At 46.0% G+C, this 22951-nt stretch overlaps 3 protein-coding genes and 1 long non-coding RNA gene across 4 annotated transcripts in view; 3 read left to right on the top strand and 1 right to left on the bottom strand.

Moving 5' to 3' along the window:
* The window catches only part of IFNAR2 (interferon alpha and beta receptor subunit 2), a 44450-nt gene extending 42064 nt beyond the window's left edge, over positions 1-2386 (top strand). Inside the window, exon 9 of the mRNA XM_049785563.1 lies at positions 1639-2386. Coding sequence (XP_049641520.1) covers positions 1639-2349 — 711 coding nt within the window. The 3' untranslated portion in view covers positions 2350-2386. The remainder of the gene's footprint in view (positions 1-1638) is intronic.
* The window catches only part of LOC126026058 (interferon alpha/beta receptor 1-like), an 88304-nt gene that overhangs the window by 16167 nt on the left and 49186 nt on the right, over positions 1-22951 (bottom strand). The window lies entirely within an intron of this gene.
* On the top strand, positions 4129-4471 carry LOC126026151 (uncharacterized). The gene is made up of 2 exons (XR_007501578.1): positions 4129-4178; positions 4349-4471. It is a non-coding gene; the product is annotated as an uncharacterized LOC126026151 (long non-coding RNA).
* The window catches only part of IL10RB (interleukin 10 receptor subunit beta), a 28950-nt gene continuing 12512 nt past the window's right edge, over positions 6514-22951 (top strand). The window contains exons 1-4 of the mRNA XM_049785791.1: positions 6514-6609; positions 7559-7688; positions 15525-15685; positions 20509-20675. Of these exons, the coding sequence (XP_049641748.1) occupies positions 6561-6609; positions 7559-7688; positions 15525-15685; positions 20509-20675 (507 nt within the window). The 5' untranslated portion in view covers positions 6514-6560. The remainder of the gene's footprint in view (positions 6610-7558; positions 7689-15524; positions 15686-20508; positions 20676-22951) is intronic.

The following is a 22951-nucleotide window of genomic DNA, read 5'->3' as shown; positions in this document are numbered from 1 at the left end:
TGCCCCTGGCTTGGGGGGACCATATGGGATGCCAGGGGATCGAACCGCTGTCGTGATCTTTCCTTGGCTAGCGCTTGCAAGGCAGACACCTTACCTCTAGCGCCACCTCACGGGCCCTGATAGAAGTTATTGTCATCTTGGGTCTGCTTAGTATTTTTCTAAGAACTATTATCTAGAGATGAAAAGTTAGCACCCAGATGACTAGCACCCATGGAGCTCATGCGCAGATCAATAAGGAGGGCATGGCCAACCACCCCACACACGCATACATACCCCAAAATACCTATGTTGCCATCTCTAGTCATTAGCCCCACTGCGCCATTCACTGTCTGATTACTAACAGTGGAAACTAATTATCCAGTTTTGAACTTGAAACCAGACCGTTAAGTGGCATTGTAGGGTTTTTAAAAAAGAAGATCATGATGATAATAAAAGTGCTAGAGCACAGCGGGAGGGTGTTAGCTTGCATGCAGCCAACCTAGGTTCGATCCCCAGCATCCCATATGATCCCCAAAGAATGCCAGATGTAATTTATGAGCACAGAGCCAGGAGTTACTCTGGAGCACCTCCAGGTGTAGCCTCCAAAAAAAAAAAAAAATAATAAGAATATTATTTAAAAAGATGAAATCTAACCAAAAATCTGGCATAGCTGTTGTGGGGGAAAACAAAAGAAGATCAAACTGAGACAACTGAGAGGGACTACAAAGGTTCAGGGTCTTGTCTTGCATGTACTTGACCAGGGTTTGATCCCCAAATCTGCATACTGCCCTCAAGCACCACTGCATGTGATCCCTGACATTGAACCAGGAGTAGCTCAGAACACTACTGAGTGTGGCCAAACATATACACAGACACACACAGTATACACACAAACATCTGTGCATGCATTCACATGTCATACATAAATATTTACTGAAATGAACCAGGAAACAGGGACCTAAGAAATAGTACAGGGAATAGGGAACTTGCCTTGCATGTGGCCCACCTGGGTTCAATCCCTGGCACCACATAGGGTCTCCCAGGCCCCACCAGGAATGATCCCTGGGCACAGAGACAGGAGTAAGTCATAAAGCACTGCTAGATGAGGCCAAAATTTTTGAAAAAGAAGAAAAAAGTACATTTAAACAACCCCGCACATAAGGATCAAGATAAATGGAGAACAGAATTACAACTGGGGAAAGGATTAGCTGTTCAGATAATGAAATCTGTATGGGGGGGGGGGGAAATTAAGTTGGATCCCTACCTCATTTCATACATAGAAATGTCCAGATTTTAAAAAAATCAGTTTGAGGGGAGAGAGAGACAGAGAGATCAATGAGGTAAGCACTTGCTTTGCATGCAGGAACCTTAAATTTTGTTCCTGGCACTACATATCACCCTGAATACCACCAAGAACAAACCTGCTCCTCCTCACCCAGCAACCTTGGGGTATGGTCCTTAAAATCAAATCAACAGATAAAGATGAGCCAGGATGCAGCTTTGCTGGTACAGCACAGCTTTGCATAGAGGAGGTCCTGGTTTGATCCTTGGGACTCTTCTCTTACCCTCCTTACCGCCCCAAAAAAGGGGGCAAATAAATATAAAAGATTAATCTCTCTGAATTGATAAACACATATACTCTTTCTCTTTCTTTTCAAGAATTTTTGTAACATGTCAGCCTATGTATTTCTGGACATGCCACGACCAGAAAAGACAGATCTGATAGAAGAGGTCATTGTGAAGAAGAAAAAAGTGTGCAATCATGATGATTATAATGATGACGATGACGATGAAAGTGACAGCGAGGATGAGGAGGCCAGTGAAACCAGCCCTGGTGGCTACACCATGCACGGCCTCGTGGGCCGGCTGCTGTCCTCCACCTCCTCCTCTATAACTTTGGATGGTCCCCAGGACTCCACCTCTGAGGACGCTGCCCCAGCAGAACCTGAAGCTGGCACTGAGCTTCCAGCAGTCCCCAGGTCTGATTCCCTGCATTGGGAATGCACTATGAGGGCTTGTGAGGGAACAGGGGACCAGCCAAAGGACCCCTTTGCTGAGGAGGAAGCCACCTCCACAGAAGGATCTGGGGACAGTAGAATCGTCTTCAACGTGGACTTGAAGTCTGTGTGTGTGCGGAGCCTGGAGGACGAGCTCTCCAGGGATTCCCTCATGCCTACTATGCTTCCAGAAGGTTCCATGGATCTGCAGGATCCTGATGATATGGACTTGGGCCAGATGGAAAACAGTGTGGTGGGAACATGGCTGACCTTGGCCGAGGAACTGTGGTCAGAAGACGGTGACCCCTCGGAGGAAAGTGACACCCAGTCTAAATCGGACTTTTGCTTTGGGGATGGTTACATAGCCCGATGAACCCCGAAACCATCACTTCCTTTGGATTAACAGATACGTTCAGGGCTTCAACTCCCCACAACCCCCCAGGCCCTGGGGAGAGGGATTCATCCCAGTTCTTGCTGGCTGACATCATTCTGGAGCCCAGGGAGGGAAGAGTGAGAGAGTCTGCCTTATTCATGTCTCCTTGCTGCTTCAAGAGATAAAGCGGTATCCAGACCCCTGACTGTGACAGCAGAAAGGGACAGGTTGTCTGTGGTCCTGGGGGGTCTGTGTGTAGGGGTGGGGTCCAGGCCCTTGTAAGATTTCTGGGAAATCCGTCCTTCCGGCCAAGGTCTGGAGCCTCATCAGTGGTCCCTGGAAAGATCAAAAACTCAGATGGAAGGAAGGAGAGAAGGGGTGGAAGGCAGCCCAAGAGACAAGCTCTGATGTTGGGGGTAATTCCTAGTGTGACTCCACCACCTCCTGAAAAGGATTTTCCTCCACCCTCAGTCCCAGTGGGGATGACAGAGGCACATTGAATAACCTGGTCCCTTCCTTTAAAAAGAAAGGAAAGAGACAAAAAGGAAGAGTTTATGCAAAGGTCCTTCCTAGGCATGGGAAGATATAAGACATTAAAATCCTAGTGGTGCAGTTTAAACTGGTAAAGAAGGATTAACTGGCCTGTTCCTATGGATAGGGCAGCAGGGGACAGGTGAGTTGTAGAATATCTGTGGTTCAAGGGCACAAGGGCAAGGACTCAGATCTGACTCTGGCTCTGTTTCCTTGTGTGACCCTGGGCACTTCTTTACCTTCTCTGATACTTTCTTTTCTTCTGTTTGGGACTACACAAGATGACATTCGGGTTACTCTTGGCTCTGCACTAAGAAATTGCTCTGGGCAAGCTCAGGGGCTCATATGGGATTGAGCCTGGGATCAGCCATGTGTGAGGCAAATGCCCTATCCTGGAGTGCTATTACTTCAGCCCCTTTGATCCTTTCTTCACTTCCCAAGTAAGGAGTTGCACTGGATTATGAGCAAAATTTTGCGCTGTTGTTCTTATCAGGAAATACATAGGAATCAAGACACTCAAGGAGTATGTAAGGGCTGGAGTGGAGACAGTAATGTAGGAGTCCTAGTTCTGGCCATTCCTAGTCTTTTTTTTTTTTTTTTTTTTTGGTTTCTGGGTCACACCCGTCAGTGCTCAGGGGTTATTCCTGTCTTTGCACTCAGAAATCGCTCCTGGCAGGTTCAGGGGACCATATGGAATGCTGGGATTCGAACCACCAACCATCTTGGATCAGCTGCATGCAAGGCAAACACCTTACCACTGTGCAATTTCTCTGGCCCCCTGTTCCTAGTCTTTTGATTTGGCTTTACTTTTTGATTTTCAGGCCAAACCCTGGCAGTACTCAGGGCTTACTCCTAGGGGCCTTATGCCAGGTGGCATTTTGGGTTGGGGGGGCCACACCCAGTAGTGCTTATGGTTTACTCCTGGCTCTGTGCTCAGAAATTGTTCCTGGCAGGTCTTGGGGACCATATGGGATGCCGAGGATCAAACCCAGTAGGCCACATGCAAAGCAAACACCCTCCTCACTGTGCTATCACTCTGGCCCTTATGTCAGGTTTTGAACTGGAGTAGGCAAGAGCCTTAATACCTGTGCTATATCTCTCTGGCCTCTAGATTGAGAGCAAGGACTGAACAGTCATCATCTAACACTTCATCTGCACCACAAAATGTTAGCTCATGTTCAAGTATGAGCCACCAGGGGGATACACTGGTGACCAAACCTGAATAATTAATATTTCAAGCCATAGTAGCACAGGCCATTTCTCATACTGCATGAAAAGAACCAGTTTTCACTAACTACGTTTAGTCAGGTTAGAGTGATGGTTTTAAATTATTGACCCCATAGATTGGTGCTGGTTCACTAGTGTGAAAAGTCTGCTAATCCTGTTGTAAAGAATCATTCCTTGGAGTCAATAAACTTTGGACCAAATCCCCCCCACCCAAAAAAAAGAACCAGTTTTATTTGGAAAGGTTTTCAGTGTCCTACGTACCCACTTAGGTGTATGTGCACACGTGCTTTTTAATAATAAAATATATATGAAAATTCAATGGATGTTGGAAAAAGGGATTACAAATAAACTTTTGGATACAAAACCTGGTCATGTCTTCAAGAGTTTTTCTTGGTGTGATTCTGTCTGTGGTCCCCTGGGAATTGCACAAAGCTTGCTGTTCACATGCAGTGCCTCCACCTTTAGCCCTGTACCTCCCCTCAGGGCTTCTACCCAGGTCACAGAAGAGTCTTACATCACCCAGGACTTTTCAGTCTCCCCACTGACCAGGTTTAAAACAGGAAATTAAATCTTATGAGAGACGCTGAGTTATTACCGAATAAATAACTTGATTTTGTAACCAGGTTGGCAGGGCCCTTGGAGGGGGAGAAAGTGGGTGAGGAGGGAGGAGACGATTTCCCAAATGAGCTGAAAATCCAATTTTAAAAATCAAATTCCTTGTGTCAAAAGAGGTTGCAGAGGTAGTTTGGGTTCACTAGAGGAAACCTGGAATGAACCGGGTCCAGAAAAACTGCTTCCCTCCTATCCCCCAGATTGAACCAACTTCTGGGCTGGCAGTTTTATTTTACATTCACCTATTTTTTTTTTATTAATATACTATTGTTTTAGTATTTAATTTGTGGGCTTTTTCTTGGAGGGCAGCTACACCACTGGTGTTCAGGCCATTCATGGCTCTGCTCAAGGATGACTCCTGGAGGTGTTCAAAAAAATCATACGCTGGGCCGGTGAGGTGGCACTAGAGGTAAGGTGTCTGCCTTGCAAGTGCTAGGCAAGGAAGGACCACTGTTCGATCCCCCAGCGTCCCATATGCCCCCCCCAAGCCAGGGGCAATTTCTGAGCACTTAGCCTGTAGTAACCCCTGAGCATCAAATGGGTGTGGCCAAAAAACAAACAAAAAAAAAGATATGCGTGCCCGGGATTTGCATCAGGGGTCATAGAGAAGTCAAATTAAGGTTCTGGGTGAAGCAACCGCATGCAAGGCATCTTACCTCCTGTCCTGTCTCTATGGTTCCTTATTTGTGACTTTAAAAGCAAGATTGGGTGGCTGGAGAGCTAGTACAGAGAGCAAGGTGCTTGCTTGCCTTGCAAGCGTCCGGCTGGGTTCAATCCCCAAGCATCCTATAGAGCAGCGTTTTCCAACCACTAATGTGCTATAAGATATTGTCCAGTGTGCCATGGGGAAAATTCCAATTTCTTTTGTAACATGCGATTTTGGCATGATTGGCCTATTTGTGAGCCGAAGCCACATGTTACAGACTATAAAAACCAAAGACAGAGAGAGACTGAGCTGATGACGAAGAGCTATGTGTGTGTCTTCAATTTCTGCCAGAATATCAGCTTTGTGTTGAGCCAAACAGGCCCAGGTTTCGCACTGAGTATATGGACAATTATAAAATATTTTATTATTTCATACTAAAGTAATTATAAAATAATTTCCTTGTTTATTTGATTCCTATTCAAGAGGAATAGGAATATATATAGTCAATATATACTATATATATTATTATATATAATTAATATATATTAATATATAATGTAATATATAATATAATATATAATATAATAAATATATAATATTAATATAATTATATTATATTATATATTATAGTATACTATATATACTATATATATATATAGTCAATATAGACACAAAGTCCAATTTTGTTAAACATTTTTCTAATGGTGGTGTGCCTCGTGATGTTTTTCATGAAAAAGTGTGCCTTTGCACAAAAAAAGGTTGAAAAACATTGCTTTAGGGCCCCCCTAGAACGGCCTTGAGTTATTTCTTTGAGATCAGAGCCCAGGAATAAGCCCTGAGCACTGCAGGGTATGATCCCAAACCCAAAAAGATGAAATAAATAAAAATCATGCTTTTCTGTCGTGGGTGCCCCCATCTGGGCTGACTGTGCAATACTCTTTTGTAACCTGTTTGGGGCTCTAGTTTCCGCTCAGGTAGACAGAAGGCCTAGATCCTAAAGCCCCTGCGGGTCTCCCAACTAACCTAGCCCGAGATAGGCGCGCTATGGGGCGTGACTTATATGTAGCCACGCCCTCTAGTCAGTTTCCGGAAGTGTCCGGGAGCAGAGCCGAGCCCGCACTCCTGCCTAGGGAGCTGGGTTGGGGGCGTGTGCCCGGTGTCTGCCCGCCGACCCTCCCGGGTTCTGGGCACGACCATGGCGCGGAGCCTCCGGACCTGGCTGGGCGTCTGTCTCCTGTTGGCAGGTGAGGAGCTTGCGGGGATGTGGGGGGGCCCGCACCGCCCGGCCCAGCCCGGCCTGGAGGTCTCTGGTGTGTAAGCTAATCCATGCGCTCAGGGCGCTCGGACCCAGAACCACCGCGCATCAGATCTGCCAGATCCGCGGTTCACAGTAGTATCTGGTGGTGGCAGGAGGTGGGTGATAGTGATGATAGGCATTGGGGCCACACCTGGTAGTGCTTGGGGGATTCTCCCCCGATTCTATCCTGGCTTGTGGTGGGGGTGGTCACACTTGGGGGCACCCAGGGGACCGCGTGGTGCCAAGGATTGACCAGGGGTCAGCTGCCTGAAGAGCATGTGTCCTAAACCCTGTCCCATCTCTCAGGTGCAAATTGATGGGTCCCGATCTTCTCGCTTCCACTTTGGCATGTGTTTGACATTTGCTTCTAAAAAACCATTTCTCCCGCTTTGCCCCATCTGATCCTTACTATGCGCCTTTCGAGGCCCCCTCGGATTCCAAAGCTTTGCAGATGCATTTGTGGCTCTGGATTTTGTGCTCTTCTCCTTCCCCCAAGGCGCCGCACCCATTAGGCCCGTCTGCTTATTATCCAGATGGCTAATATCCAGACCGCAGGAGTGGATGTGCATTAAATCTCTCTACTTCCCTACCCGAGAAGCATTTAGGAAATGGAATGATACTTAAGGAAATGGATTTAAAAAATCCATGTACCCACACCCCAGCCCACACAACCCATGGACATCATCCCTGGTCCCTTGGGTGGTCCCTCTTGGGCGCCACAGCTATTCAGATACAATTCAGATTTGTTCCTACTAGCAGCTTACTGAAAACCTCCTCCCAATACCTCCCCTGAGGGCCCATTTGATGTTTGAAAGAGCCAAACAATCTATTGGGACTGGCCTGGGGCCAGAGGATGGGAGAAGAGATGGGCCCACTTCTCCCCTTTGTTTTCACAGCCTCTGAGATGATGGTGGTACCACCTCCTGAAAAGCTCCGGGTACATTCCGTGAATTTCAAGAATATTCTACTGTGGGAGACACCTACTTTTCCTGGAGGGAATCTCACATTCACGGTTCAGTACCTGAGGTGGGTCTGGGGCTCACTGGGCTGGAAGGTTTCAGAGGCCAAGGGTAGCCTTCCCATCCGCTCCAACCTAGTCACTATCATCTTCATCTGTGAGATCAAGACAGACCACAGGAACTCTTCCTCTTCCTGGCTTTTTTGTTTTTCTTTTCGGACACACCCAAACCTGTGCTCAGGGCTTATTCCTGGCTCTGCTTTCAGGGATTACTCCTGGTTATGCTTAGGAGGACCATACAGTGTCTTGGAATTGAATACAGAGTCCTGAATCAGTCACACACAAGCCAAACGCCCTGCACACTGTACTATTTCTCTGCCCCACCACCACCCCTGGCTTTTTCCATGCTGCTAGGGTGCATCATGTGAAAGGTCTCTTCTCTAGTGATGGATCCCCTTGAGTTCTTCTCACTTTTTCTTGTGCTGGTTTATGGTTGGACCATAGCTGCCTTCTCTCTCTCTCTCTCTCTCTCTCTCTCTCTCTCTCTCTCTCTCTCTCTCTCTCTCTCTCTCTCTCTCTCAACATTATGGATATTGTAAAAATATTACCTTGCCAGGAGGATAATATAGTGGATATAATATAGTGGGTAGGACATTTGCCTTGCATGCAAACAGACCCAGCTTTGATCCTCAATATCCCATATGGTCCCCTGAGCACCACCAGGAGTGACTCCTAACTACAGAGCCAGGAGTAACTACTGAGCATCTATAGATGTGACCTAAACAACACACACACACACATGCACACACGCGCACACACACACTCACACACACACACACACACACACACACACACACACACACACACACATGGGCTGAAGAGAGCTTGCCTTGAGTGAGCTCCCCCCTCCCCTACCCAGCTGTGGCTTGGATATCCCATACATAGCTGGGGACACCCCAGTAATCCCTGGAACTTCAGGGTTCAAATAGCATCATATCCTTGTACCCTGCACTGAACCGACAGTCTGGTTGCCTAAGAATTGTTAGGAGGGGTTCTTGGGGCCTCCTGAGCACTTCTTGGGAGCATCCTCTCCAAAAAAATATTAACCTCAACCTTGTCTCCAGTTTCTCTAATCCTATTGCTGGATGTCCACAATTGATAAGTGGGAGCTTTTCCAGAAAGGGTGGGACCCACCAGTCACCCCTCCAGAAGATGGGGTACAGAGAGTTGGGGAGCTCTGTGAGTCCAGAGGACATTCTGAAACTGAAAGTGAGAATACTGCAGGCTGATCTCAGTCTGGGGCTTCCTATGCTCAGAAGCAGCAGAGGCTTCATGAAGAAGGGAGGTGTTCCCCCCACCCCACTCCCCACCTCCAACAACATGCTCTCATGTACCCTCAGCTCTCCATGCCTGCCCAGCCCTGCAATTTTTCCCAGCTGGCCCTTTCTTGGCAACTTGCCACCAGGCCTGGACTTCATGCAGCTGATCTACCTGATGCCAGGTGCAAACAGGCCAGAAGGGCCAAAGGTTGAAGAGGCAACACCTGACTCAGAAACCAAACATAGACAAGCCCTTCTTTCACCTTCCATGGTAGGGGTGACTCTCGAGCCCCCCAGTAACCCATCCCACACTCCAGCTCTGCTGGAGCCAGCTTTCATTTCACAAATATCCAAATTCCAGGACTGAGACTAGCTGATTTCCTTCTAACGTCAGAGTTCAGCCTGTTAGTTTAAGCTAACAGGCTATTTCAAAGGTTAGATTAAAGGACCTGGGAGAGTGTACAGGGCTTAGACCACCAGTATGCCTAGGATTCAAGGACCACAAGCAGATAGTCTCCCAAGCATTGCTGGCATATAACCTAGGAGACCTCAAGAGTCACTGGGGCAGGCTTCTGGTTGTTCCAGCTCTTTTCCATACGGCCTGTGTAACACTGTCCTTGGACTCTGGCACTGAGCCAATGCCCTGGTTGTCTAAATACCACCAACAGAGGCTTCTGAAAGGCCCACTTGTGAGGCCCCAAACAATATCAAGTAGAAGACAAAGAACTTCCAGATAGCCTGTGTGACATGACCAGAGCCACTTTCCAACAGGGATAGAGCTGTCTCTGTAGAAAGACTTCTTTACTGCCTTCTTTAGCTTGTAGACTGAGACACTGAGATTTATCATCACTAAGCCATGGTGGAACACACTGGCATTAGTGTATCTGACTGGGCCAAACTGTCCAGCTTCCACAAAGCCAGCTGGCAGGAGAACACCCTGCTGGGAAGGGCTAAAGAAGGGGACTGTCACCTCTCTTTCTGTGTAACCTCAGCCTTCTTTTCTCTATGTAAAAAACCCTCATAATGTGGCTCCCCATTTAGGAACACTTTTGAGTTTCTACCCAAACTGAATCCCCCTGGATTGCAGCTCTTTGATTCTCAAATAAAAATGCTTTGCTTATTTTTTTAATGACCTAAATTTTACATTAATTTATTGATATTTTGGTTTGGGGCTACCTGGCAGTGCTCAGGGCTTACTCTAGGATTCAAACCAGGAACATTGTTTGCAAGGCAGGCACCTTATCCTGGTTCTCTCTCAATTCAGCCCAGAATTGAATTTTCAGGTTACATTTGTAACTATAGACACTTGCTTTACCTGGTTCGTCCCCTAGTTCTCTTGTCCTCCTTCTCCCATTCTATACTTAATGCCCTTTACCCCTTAAGAGTTCATTTTCTGTTCCTTAAAGCACAGAGAATTTTTTACAGCACCATGGGACAGTAATCAATATCAGAAGCTTAAACAGCAAAACAATATTTTTCATTTGGTACCATTTCCAAGAGGAAAACCTTTCTCGAAAGGTCATTGGAGACTGACTTTCTTCCTGCAGTGACTTTCCCAGCACGATTGAATCTATTATTTTTTGTTTGTTTGCATGGTTTATTTTTGGACCACACCTGGTGATGCTCAGGGTTACTCCTGGCTATGCACTCAGAAATCACCCCTGGCTTGGGAGACTATATGGGATGCTGAGGATTGAATCCAGGTCCATCCTGGGTCAGCTGAGTGCAAGGCAAACACCCTAACACTATGCAATCGCTCCGGCCCTGAGTCTGTTATTTTATTTTAAATTTAATTAAATTATTTTTGTTTTGGGGACACAACCAACACTGTCTCCTCTGTGAATTCTTTTTTTTTTCTTTCATTATCTAGCTTATTTTATTTTTTTTGCATTATAATTAATTTATTACTTTCTTTTTTATAATTATCTTTATTTAAACACCGTGATTACAAACATGATTATAGTTGTATGATTACAGTCATGTAAAGAACACCCCCCTTCACCAGTGCAACATTCCCACCACCAATTTCCCAGATCTCCCTCCTCCCCACCCCCCTACACCTGTACTCGAGACAGGCTTTCTACTTCCCTCATTCATTCACATTGTTATGATAGTTTTCAGTGTAGTCATCTCTCCAACTGTTCTCATCACTCTATGTGATGAGCTTCATGTCATGAGCTACACCTACCAGCCCTCATTTCTCTTGTCTCTGAGATACTGTTAAAAATGTCTTTCATTTTTCTTAAAGCCCATAGATGAGGAAACAATAAACAAAACAAACATAAAGAATTCACAGAGTGAAACCATTCTGCGTCTTTCTCTCTCCCTCTGACTTACTTCACTCAGCATAATAGATTCCATGTACATCCATGTATAGGAAAATTTCATGACTTCATCTCTCCTGAATACAGGAGTATTCAGAGTGCCCAGAATACAAAGGCCACCCACTGAGTGGGAGAAATTATTCACCCAATACTCATCAGATAAAGGGCTAATATTCCAAAATTTACAAGGTACTGACAGAACTATAGAAGAAAAAAACAACTAACCCCATCAAAAAATGGGGAGAAGAAATGAACAGACACTTTGAAAAAGAAGAAAGGCAAATGGCCAAAAGGCACATGAAAAGATGCTCAACATCACTAATCATCAGGGAGATGCAAATCAAAACTACTATGAGGTACCACTTCACGCCACTGAGATTGGCACACATCACAAAAAGGGAAAACAAGCAGTGCTGGCAGGGATGTGGAGAGAAAGGAACTCTTTTTCACTGCTGGTGGGAATGCCATCTAGTACAACCTTTATGGAAAGTGATATGGAGATTCCTTCACAAACTGGAAATTGAGCTTCCATACGATCCAGCTATACCACTCCTAGGAATATACCCGAGGAACACAAAAATACAATACAAAAATCCCTTCCTTACTCCTATATTCATTGCAGTGCTATTTACAATAGCCAGACTCTGGAAACAACCAAGATGCCCTTCAACAGATGAGTGGCTAAAGAAACTGTGGTACATATACACAATGGAATACTATGCAGCCATCAGGAGAGATGAAGTCATGAAATTTTCCTATACATGGATGTACATGGAATCTATTATGCTGAGTGAAGTAAGTCAGAGGGAGAGAGAAAGACGCAGAATGGTTTCACTCTGTGAATTCTTTATGTTTGTTTTGTTTATTGTTTCCTGAACCCTGGAATGGAGGGTTTCAGTTGAGAGGCATTGTCTTCAGAAGAACATTTACATAGACACCCCAAGAGCTGAGAGCCAGTGCCTGGAAATCCAATTTCCTGGACAAGAGTTTGCAAAATCAGCACAGACTGTTCTAGGAAAACTGGTCATGTTCTGACTTTGCCCTTGAACAGGAAATTTGATCCCCCCCCAAAATCTGATTCATCTCTCTGCTTCTGCAAAAATCTCTGTTCAGGCATAGCTGGAGCTGTTGTTTAGCATAAACGCTCCACTATCATATGCTAGGGAGGGGTTATGGCAGAGAGGCCACCCCACAGGATGAGGCTGGACCAGTGAAGTCCTTGTGGGAATATCTGGAACAATATATCTGCAGTGATTACATTAACCTCCTTCTTAGGGAGAAAAAGATCCATCCCTGCAGACAGAACAACCTAATGCAAGAGAAGAAGTCATTGCAAGATCACTTTCAAAACTCTATTTCAGCCAATGAAGACATTTTTTAAAAAGAGAAAATGACCACAGAGAAGAACAGACATTCTGTATGAACAAGATGACCCCTGGGTTTTCCAAATGACAGGAAGGGTAGATTCCTTAGGGAAATCTTTGTGGTGTATTCTGTGGGAAAACAGGTTATACAATAGTGTGACTGCATGCCATCTCTAGCTATTGAGAATATCCTCAGACTCCGGAGGGTGTGGCAGAATCACACCCAGCCCTTTGGGCCTGGAAGTTAGCCCCACCTGAGACTGTCTGGGGACATTTCTGACTATCATACCTATAGGCTCATCTGTGAAATAAGACTCACTTCACAACTGCCTTCCAAGACTGTTATGTTATTTTTCCATCACCTTCTTCTTCCACCCTGCCTCCAGAACTAAGGATGTGCAGCATCCTTAAGTGGAACTGTAGGTGCCTGTCAATTTAACAGGCCACGCCCACCAGACCTTTCCATAAGCCACACCCACCATAGGTGGCGTCAATTTCACTGGCCACTGAGTTTGTTTCATTGGCCAAGCTCACTACTTTTTTTTTTTTTGCTTGTTTATTTGTTTTTCTTTTTTCTTTTTTTGGAGCACACTCAGCACTACTCAGAGGTTGCTCCTGACTCTGCACTCAGGAATCCCTGCTGGGCTCAGGAGATCCTATAGAATGCAGGGGATCAAATCCAGGTAGGCCATGTGCAAAGCAAACACCCTTTCCCGCTGTACTATTGCTCCAGCCCTCCCCACTTTCTGAAACATGCACAAAAAACGTTTTCCCTATCCCTGGTATTGAATACTCAGCCAGTTTGCTGATGCATATCAGCAGGCTGATGCATATCTGAAATTCCGTCCTCTGCCACCAGTGAGTGCCCCAAGTTGTTGGACCATGGGACTGATTGTTTCTAAAACATGTGAGGCTCACTGGAAGATCAGTAAGACCCCCACAGAGCAGAGTTTAGAAAAGGCTCTTAATAGAAATCATGCATGTTCTTTGTCAGAAAAGATGAGTAATAATTGACTTCTGGAAGATGGGAGATGACTCAGAGGGCTAGAGTGCATATATTGTGTTCTGGGACCTGAGTTCCATTCTTGTTGCCACCTGGCCAACTGAGCACCACCAGGTAGCCTCCTGGTCGCCTCCAGCACCATACCAGAATAAATCAAGTTTAGCGGCACCCTCAGAGACAGTGGTCCTCAAACTACGGCCAATGGGCCACATGCAGCTCAGCAGGTGTTTTTGCTGCCGATGCCTGTCCTACTTAGTAGCTGATTAGTTCATGGCCACAGTGCGCATGTGTGGGATCTTCTCTGCACTCTCCAATCCCCTCCTCCTCTCTGTTACTCAACTCTTCCTCTTAGTCTCAGGCCATGGTCCTCAAACTATGGCCCACCAAAAGTAGGCCCATAGTTTCCATTAAATTACTGCTAAATTTGTTGTTTTAACTTTACTTGTTCTGCGTTTTAAATATGTATTTGTTCCCATTTTGTTTTTTAACTTCAAAATGAGATATGTGCTATGTACATTGGAATTCTTTAATGTTTTTTTTTTTTCTTAAACTATAGTTTGGCCTTTCAGTGTCTGAGGGACAGTGAACTGGCCTCCTGTTTAAAAAGTTTTAGGACCCCTGCTCTAAGAGCTGCTTGGGAAAACTTTCTCCCCCCAAATTCTGAAGAATTTACTGTTTTCCACCTCATTATCTACCCTTTTTTAGACCTTAGCAAAGGAAATACAGATGAATCTTTACCTTCCACGGCTAAATGGAAAGTTCTCTAGGGACTTCTGCAAAGAGAATAAAGAATTAAGTCAGAAGATAGTGATAGCATGGCAGGGAGGGTGTTTGCATTGCAGGAGGCTGACTGGGTTTGATCTCCAATCTCATAAGGTCCCCCAAGCCCACCAGAAGTGATTTCTGAGCACAGAGCCAGGAGTAACCCCTGAGCACTGGTAGGTGTGGCCCCAAAACAAATCAAAAACAAAAACAAAAGAAGAAGACAAAAGACTAGCATTGAGTGATTCAGTTCACTCAAAAACTGATGATTAGGCTACCAGGGGTCCTCAGACTTTTTTATTTTATTTTATTTTATTTATTTATTTTTCGACTTTTTTATTTTTATTTATTTACTTATTTTGGTTTTTGGGTCACACCCGGCAGCGCTCAGGGGTTACTCCTGGCTCCATATTCAGAAATCACTCCTGCCAGGCTCAGGAGATCATATGGGATGCTGGAATTCGAACTACTATCCTTCTGCATGAAAGGCAAACGCCTTTCCTCCATGGTATCTCTCCAGCCCTCCTCAGACTTTTTAAACAGGGGGCCAGTTCACTGTCCCTCAGACCGTTGGAGGGGCGGACTATAGTAAAAATAAAAACTATGAACAAAATCCTATGCACACTGCATATATCTTATTTTGAAGTGAAGAAATAAAACGGGAACAAATACAATATGTGGTCCGCAGGCCATAGTTCTGAGGACCACTGGAAAAACAAAACAAACAGCAGACTTTAAGAATAGAACTTAGGGGCCCGGAGAGATAGCACAGCGGCGTTTACCTTGCAAGCAGCCGATCCAGGACCAAAGGTGGTTGGTTCGAATCCCAGTGTCCCATATGGTCCCCCGTGCCTGCCAGGAGATATTTCTGAGCAGACAGCCAGGAGACACCCCTGAGCAACGCCGGGTGTGACCCAAAAACCAAAAAAAAAAAGAATAGAACGTAGGAGGCTCCAGAGGACCTGGCTCAGCACAACAGCACTAGTATCTTAAGTTGTGTGAGACCCTGGTTTTGTTCCCTGGCACAACAAAATTAAATAATTAAGAAATAATAAAGGGCAAGGTTCAAAAAATGTTTAAAAAACAAATGGCAAAAAAATTCCTACTTTTTAATTTTTTTCTGTTTTTGTAGCTATCAGAAGTTATTCCAAGACCTGTGCAAGCATACTAAAGCGACAGAGTGTAATTTCTCTAATGTTTCCAAGTATGGGCACCACACCTTGCGAGTTCGCACAGAGTTCGGGGCCGAGCACTCAGACTGGGTCAACATCACCTTCTATCCTCTCAGTGAGAGTAAGTCTGGCCCCTGCCCTCCTGCCCCATTTCTTCCTCACATCCTCCTCCTACCAGCTCTTCTTCCACTCTTATTTATTTGTTTGTTTGGGGGCTACACTCAGCACAGTGTTTAGGGCTGACTCTTGGCTCAACACCCAAGGATCACTCCTGATCGTGCGACCATATGGGCCACTGGGAATCGGACCCAGGCCAGCTCTATGCAAGATGAGCATCCTCCCCACTGTACTATTTTTCTAGCCCTCCTGAGCAACAAGAAGTTTAATTTCCTGCAAGTGAAGGGCCTTGTGCAAGAGCATGAGTGAGATCTTTAGACACATGGGTCTTGCCTTCGGAGTGAAATTGAGTCAGGGCCTGTGTTGTGGATGAGAGGAAGGAGAAGATTTTCAGGAGGGAAGCCTGGTTTGGCCGATGAAATGAGACATGCTAGGCCTACAAGAAGACAGAAGGGCAGGCACCAGCAAGCAACATGCCTAGCGCAGGCCAGAAGGGTGAATGCAGCTATTGACTGGAGTCAGGTAGTTGGTAAAAGAATCTTTTCTAGTTAGAGCTAAGGGGTTCATTGAGCCCCATCCACAGATCATGGGACAAACACACTTAGAATAGCAGAGCTAGGGGTCGGAACGATACCACAGTGGGAAGGCATTTGCCTTGCACGTGGCTGACCTGGGACTGACCCAGGTTTGATCCCCTGCATCTTATATGGTCCCCTGAGCCTGCCAGGAGCGATTTCTGAGTGCAGAACCAGGAGTAACCCCTGAGCACTGCTGGGTGTGCCACCACCAAAAAAAAAAAGAAGAGCAGGGCTAGGACATGAATTCAAGCACTAGTTGAGAGAGTAGAGAAAGCAAGGGGGTGACAAGCAACTCACTACAAAACCCAAGTGCAGGGCTGAAGAGACAGTATAGGTTAAGGCGCTTGCTTGCCCTGCATGTAGCTGATGCTGGTACAATCTCCAGCACCACGTATGGTCCCCTGAGCACCACCAGGAGTGACCCCTGAACACAGAGCCAGGAGTAAGCCCTGCACACTACGAGCTATGGTCCCAAAGCAAAATCAAAAACCTGAAGTAAAACTTAGGTGCAGCTCCAAAGAGTACATCGAGGGGCTGGAGTGGTGGTGCAAGCCGTATGGTGTCTGCCTTGCCGGTGCTAGCCTAGGATGAACCGTGGTTCGATCCCCCAGCGTCCCATATGGCCCCCAAGCCAGGTGCTATTTCTGAGCGCATAGCCAGGAATAACCCCTGAGCATCACCGAAAAACCAAACAAGCAAACAAACAAACAAAAAAGCCAAAGAGTACATAGAAAAGCTCTAGGGTTGGGGAAAATAGTTTTTATGCCACTGCCCTGGCCTGGACCCCTATGGTCCCCACACTTCACCCACCCACTTGGGAATGCAGCCAGAATGTCCTTCTGTAGTTCTCAGTTCTCTCCTTTTCCTACTCTTGTATCAATAAACCACATGTTTCTGGAGTCAGAAATGGTCAGATGGTCAGAGGCTGACTTTTTTTCTCTCTTTATTTTTTTGGTATGGGAGTGTTTGGACCATACCCAGTGGTACTCTGCACTCATAAATCACCCCTCGAAGGTTTTCGGACAATATGGGATGTTGGGGATCAAACCCAGGTTGGCAATATGCAAGGCAAAGGCCCTCCCTGTTGTGCTATCACTCCAGCCCCAAGAGGAACTGTTTTCAAATGACATCTCTTAAAAAAATGTGTGAAGAGGGCCCGGAGAGATAGCACAGCAGCGTTTGCCTTGCAAGCAGCCGATCCAGGACCAAAGGTGGTTGGTTCGAATCCCGGTGTCCCATATGGTCCCCCGTGCCTGCCAGGAGCTATTTCTGAGCAGACAGCCAGGAGTAACCCCTGAGCACCGCCGGGTGTGACCCAAAAACCAAAAAAAGAAAAAAAAATGTGTGAAGAGCTGAGCAATGAGCCACATTCCTGGCTGGTCCCCTTCCTAAAAGGTTCAGCTCTGGAACTTCTTTTAGGAGCAGACACAGGTGGGGCTGAAAGGATTGCCAGGCTTCCAAGTCTGCAGGCATAACCTTAACTCACTTACATTGGCCTCCTGAGATTTATCTAGTTTAGTGGCAGTAAAGGACTTGGAGGCCTGTGACATGGCTCAAAGGGCTGGAGCACTTACTTTGCATGCCAGAGCCCCAGGTCTTCCCCCTCCTGCTCCTACCCCAGCTCCAAGGGATCCCCAAGCACTGACTGATATACACCCACACCAAAAAAAAAATAAACCCAAAATGTGGAAAATAGCTACAAGATAACATGTGAGGGGCAGAGCTGGTAGGGCACTAGCCTTGCATGCAGCTTATCCAGGTTTGATGTCTGGTATCTCATACGGTCCCTGAGCCCCACTCCAAGTGTGATTCCTGAGTAAAGAGTCAAGAATATGCCCTGAGCACTGTCAGACTGACAGATATGATAAGGAAAGAAGAGAGGTAGAGCAGGAGGTAGAGCAGGGAGGGAGGGAGGGAGGGAGGGAGGGAGGGAGGGAGGGAGGGAGGGAGGGAAGGAAGGAGGAAGGAAGGAAGGAAGGAAGGAAGGAAGGAAGGAAGGAAGGAAGGAAGGAAGGAAGGAAGGAAGGAAGGAAGGAAGGAAGGAAGGAAGGAAGGAAGGAAGGAAGGATAATTCCTGTGGGACCAATCTCTTAAGTATTTTTGCTTTGTCAGGTATAAGCATAGTCATGGAGATCTCTCCAGTGATACCACACATGCCAACCACATAAAGGCCCTAAGTTGGAACCCTGGCACCATATGACCCCTCCTGTCCAACTCAGCACTGCTAGCAATGGCCCCCATACAAAAAAGTATCTCAAGCCAGAGAAAGGACTCAAGGGACTAGGGTACATACCTGACTTGGCTTTTTTTTTTTAGAGTCACACTCGGTGGTGCAAGGTTTACTCCTGGCTCTGTGCTCAGGTATTTCTCCTGGTAGTGCTCAGGTGACCATATGAGATGCCAGAGATTGAACCCAGGTCATCTGCATACAAGGCAAATGCCTTCTCCACTGTACCATCCCTTTAGTTCCTATAATACATGCTTATATGATGGTAAAATGGGCTCTACCCTGGCACCACCAGGAGCAAACCCCAAACACTGAGCCATGAGTAGTTCCTGAACACCCCTTGATGGGAACCAAAGTCAAAATAATAACAAAACAAGTGGCATCATTTGTTGTCATTATTATAATAAAGTATCCATGCATTCCAATGTAAGTAAAATCAATACAGCTTATAATAAAATCCAAGCTGTTTTTGTTTGTTTATTTGTTTTTATTTTGGGGCCATACTCAGTGGCACAGAAGCATTGCTCTTGGCTCTGTGCTCAGGAATCATCCCTGGCAGGCTCAGGGGATCATATAGATTAGAATGCCAAGGAATGAACCCAGGTGAGCCTACTTACAAGGCACATGCTCTACCCACTAAGCTATTGCTCTGGTACTGTTGTCATTATAATAATAAAATAACCATGTGTTCCAATAAATAAATACAATTCCATTAAAATCAATAAATCTAGTAATAAAACCCAAGAAGCTTTCTTACCTGTTTTCTCAAATACTAGTGTTTCAGAAGCAAGGGTAGATGGCCCCCCGAAAGTGACAGTGGGCAGACTGTGTGTGCCCTCAGGGCATTTCCTATCATTCTGCAATGATTTGATACCAGCTGTATGCCACATTCTTAGGTCAAAGCAAGCTCCTTTCTGTACCATGTCTTTGGTCTGAGTTTTTTTTTGTTTTGTTTTGTTTTGGGGCCACACCTGGGGCACTGAGGAGTTACTCCTGGCTCTGTAGAGCAACCCCTTGATATAGGCTGGTAGGGATGATCTCTCTGGGGAGGACGCATTTTAACAGAGATACCTCCCCCACTTCCTGAAATAGAGAAGACAGGAAGCCTGAATATTTAGCAAAAGAGCTTTTGAAAGAGAATAGCTTTGCGCTTCAGTGGAAAAGCTATCCAGTTATATGTGTGAAACACTATAGATAAGAGAATTGCCATTTATAGTTTGTTACCAGACAAGAAAATAAAGAATCACTGAAAGGAAGCTGACTGGGGAATGAGATGAACAGTACCCCCCAACCCCACCCCATAAAGCAGCTTTTCTAGAAGATGCTAAATCTCCGTAGAACAATTGAATGAAACCTGTGTCACAGAGACAAAGGTTTTCAGATTTCCTTTTAGTTTTTATTTTCACAGGAGATTGCTTTCATCGTGGCAGCAATACAGGAAGCAAGTGCTCTACAGCTGATCTACACTCCCAGACAATCTGATTTTGTTTTTAAGGAAACAAAACCCATAGGACAGGTGTGATAGCACAGCAGGGAGGGCATTTGCCTTGTAAACTGCCGATCCAGGTTCAATCTCTGGCATCCCTTATGGTCCCTTGAGCCTGCTAGGAGTGATCTCTGAGCACAGAGCTAGGAGTAATCCCTTAATACCACTGGGTGTGGCCCAAGAACAAAACAAAACAAGGAAACAAAAGTCAGACCAGAGAGATGGTACAGAAAGGAGCTTGCTTTGATCAAACACAGCCAACCTTGGTTTGATCCCTGGCACTGCTCCCCTGAGCACAGAGCCAGGAGTAAGTGCTGTGTAAAACTGGGTTTGGCTCAGCCACTCGATCCATGGATCCACTCGATCCATGCTCTTTAGATATACTCACTTGGCTTAGTCTATCTAAGTGATGGTTTAGAATGCAGAGTCCCTCCCTAATCCCCAGCAAGCCATTGGGCCTTTGCAACTGGGCAAAAAAGAAATGCTGCTGGTTTTCATATGTGAGTTTGAATCATCTTTTTTTACCTTCTACTCAGCCACCATTGGACCTCCTGGAATGCAAGTAGATGCGCTGAGTAGCTCTATGCACATCCGTTTCTTAGCCCCCCTAAGTGAAAAGGAGCCAGAGACGTGGACAATGAAAAACTTTTATAGCAACTGGACATACAACTTGCAGTACTGGAAGAACGGCTCAGATGAGAAGGTAAGCCCAGTAAATAGTGCACTTTTCACACCCAAGTTCTCGCCGTTGAGCTGACTGAAGAGTTGTTCTGAGACCAGGATCCAGGCCACGAGTCAACCTTGTTGTTAGCATCTTGTAGGTTGGTCACGACTTACATGCGGACCAAAGGTTCTCAGTGAGGTCTGGGCCACGTGTGAGGGATGAGTTCATATCTCGAAGCCCTAGAGACAAAGCCTAGACCAGGGTCCTGCTGCCCACAGAGTGGGCTGCAAGCCTCACCCCACACCAGTGCCTCCTGCAGGGAAGATGCTGGGGTCTAGACCTTGCAGTCAGCCACCCCTAAGTGAAGGACTTTCTTGACATGGACCATGTGCTTCCTGTCCTCTGAAGTGGAAGCCTCAGGCCCAATCATCTTAAAAGATTGGGAAAACACAGGTCTGGGAACAAACATCATTGACATATTAAAGTATCCACATGAAGTTAAAGAGGGTGGTACAGGTCAAGAAAATTCCACCACAAGCTTTCTTCTCCTAACGCCAAGGCCAGCAGGCAGATAGTTCAGTTGTGGAAAACCCAAACCTCAAGCAGTTTCTCTCTGAGATTCAGGGTCATTAATGGGAAGCAAAAGACCACCCCCTGGGGCAGAGATCAGGTAGGTAAGGGACCAGTCCAAAAGGTGCTTCAATCCAATGAGCACCATTAAAGAAGAATTATCCTGAATAAAATGAAAACCGATTATTCCAACAGTCCCCTGTGTATATCTGATAGTCACTTCTTAATGGTCTGACCCCATTTTTCCTCCTTTTCCTCCTCCTTCTCCTCGGGGAATGAATCCTTTTATTTATTTTTTAGTGGGTGGGGTGAGTTTGGGGCCATACCAAGCCGTCCTCAGGAACTGTTCCTGGCTCTCAGAAGTGGTACCTGGTGGTGCTTAGGATGCTGAGAATTTGGGCTACAGGCAAGGCAAATGCCTTAAGGCCAGTATATTCTCTCTCTCTCTCTCTCTCTGTCCCCCTCCCTCCTCCCTCCTTCCCCTCCCCCTCCCCTCTTTCTCAGGTCTATTTGTCCTTTTATTTATATTTTGTTTTGTTTTGGGGCCATACACAGCAGTGCTCAGGGGTTGTTCCTGGCTCTACACTCAGGCTCTACACTGACCTGATTCTATCCCTGACATCCCATATGGTTCCCTGAGCACCACCAGAGAGATTCTTAAGTGCAGAGCCAGGAGTAACTCCTGAACATTCCTGGGTATAACCCCCCTCCCCCAATAAAGTTCAGAAAGAGGAAACAGTGACTTACTTCTATCCCTAGCACTCCATAAGGTTCCCCCAAGCATACCAGGAGTGATCCCTGAGCAGAGAAGAGAGTCAGGAGTAAGCCCAAGCACACTAGGAGTAGCCCCAAAACAATAACAAATGCAAAAAGAGTTCAGGAAGAAGTAATTGCCCTTGTTTATCCTCTTAGAAATCATGTCATTGGGTTTACAAAATAACCATAAATAACAAAACAACCCCCAAAATAAACTCAAGTTAATGCTAACCTCCCAAAACACTCTTTGATAAGAGACTCATAGTCAAATGCTGGGTCTCTACTAAGCCCTGGACTGCAGAAAGCTTGGACTGGGCAAGAATGAGCCCTGAGGTTCAGGCCACACCAACAGCCCTAGCCCACACACAAAACTCACTTTCTCTTTACCTGTGACTATGACTCAGGTACACGGGCATATTCTCACCCTCCTGCCTCTGACTGTTGCATAGATGTCTTGCGGCAACCTGCTAAGGGCCTAGCTTCTGGTCACTCCCCAGTGCCTTCTCCCCTGGTACCCACTTCTGTCTGTGCCCAAGATGGACTGTTTGTATGTGAGGCCCAGATCCCTGGTATTTTAAGGGTGTTGCCTGGGGAAGGTATTGTCTTGGGAGGGTAGGGCTTTCATGAATGGAGTTAGTGCCCTTCTTGAGGCAATCCAGAGAGTTCTGCGACCACTTCTGCCTTGAGGAAAATGTCACATGAGAAGCAAAAAAAGAACCCTTCTCAGAAATCAAGTCAGCCAGTGCCTCAGTCTTGAAGTTCCTGAGTTTGGAATCTGAAGAAGGAAGTTTTGGTCATTTATCATCCCTGACAAAGAGCTGACCAGAAGGACAAGGGTCCTGCTTGTTCCTGAGGCTTCCCCTTTGTGGCTGAGAAAGTACCATTCCAGGGCTCTCAGAGGTTGTCAAATGCTTTTGGAAGTTTTCTTTCTTTCTGAAGGGCGAGAGTGATAAGATGGAAACCAGAATTGAGCAGAGGAGAAAGCCGGA

The sequence above is a fragment of the Suncus etruscus genome, chromosome 13 (genome assembly GCF_024139225.1).
Source record: "Suncus etruscus isolate mSunEtr1 chromosome 13, mSunEtr1.pri.cur, whole genome shotgun sequence".
Taxonomy (NCBI): domain Eukaryota; kingdom Metazoa; phylum Chordata; class Mammalia; order Eulipotyphla; family Soricidae; genus Suncus; species Suncus etruscus.
Note: the sequence above shows the minus strand (reverse complement) of the source record. Positions and strands in the feature narration are given on the sequence as shown.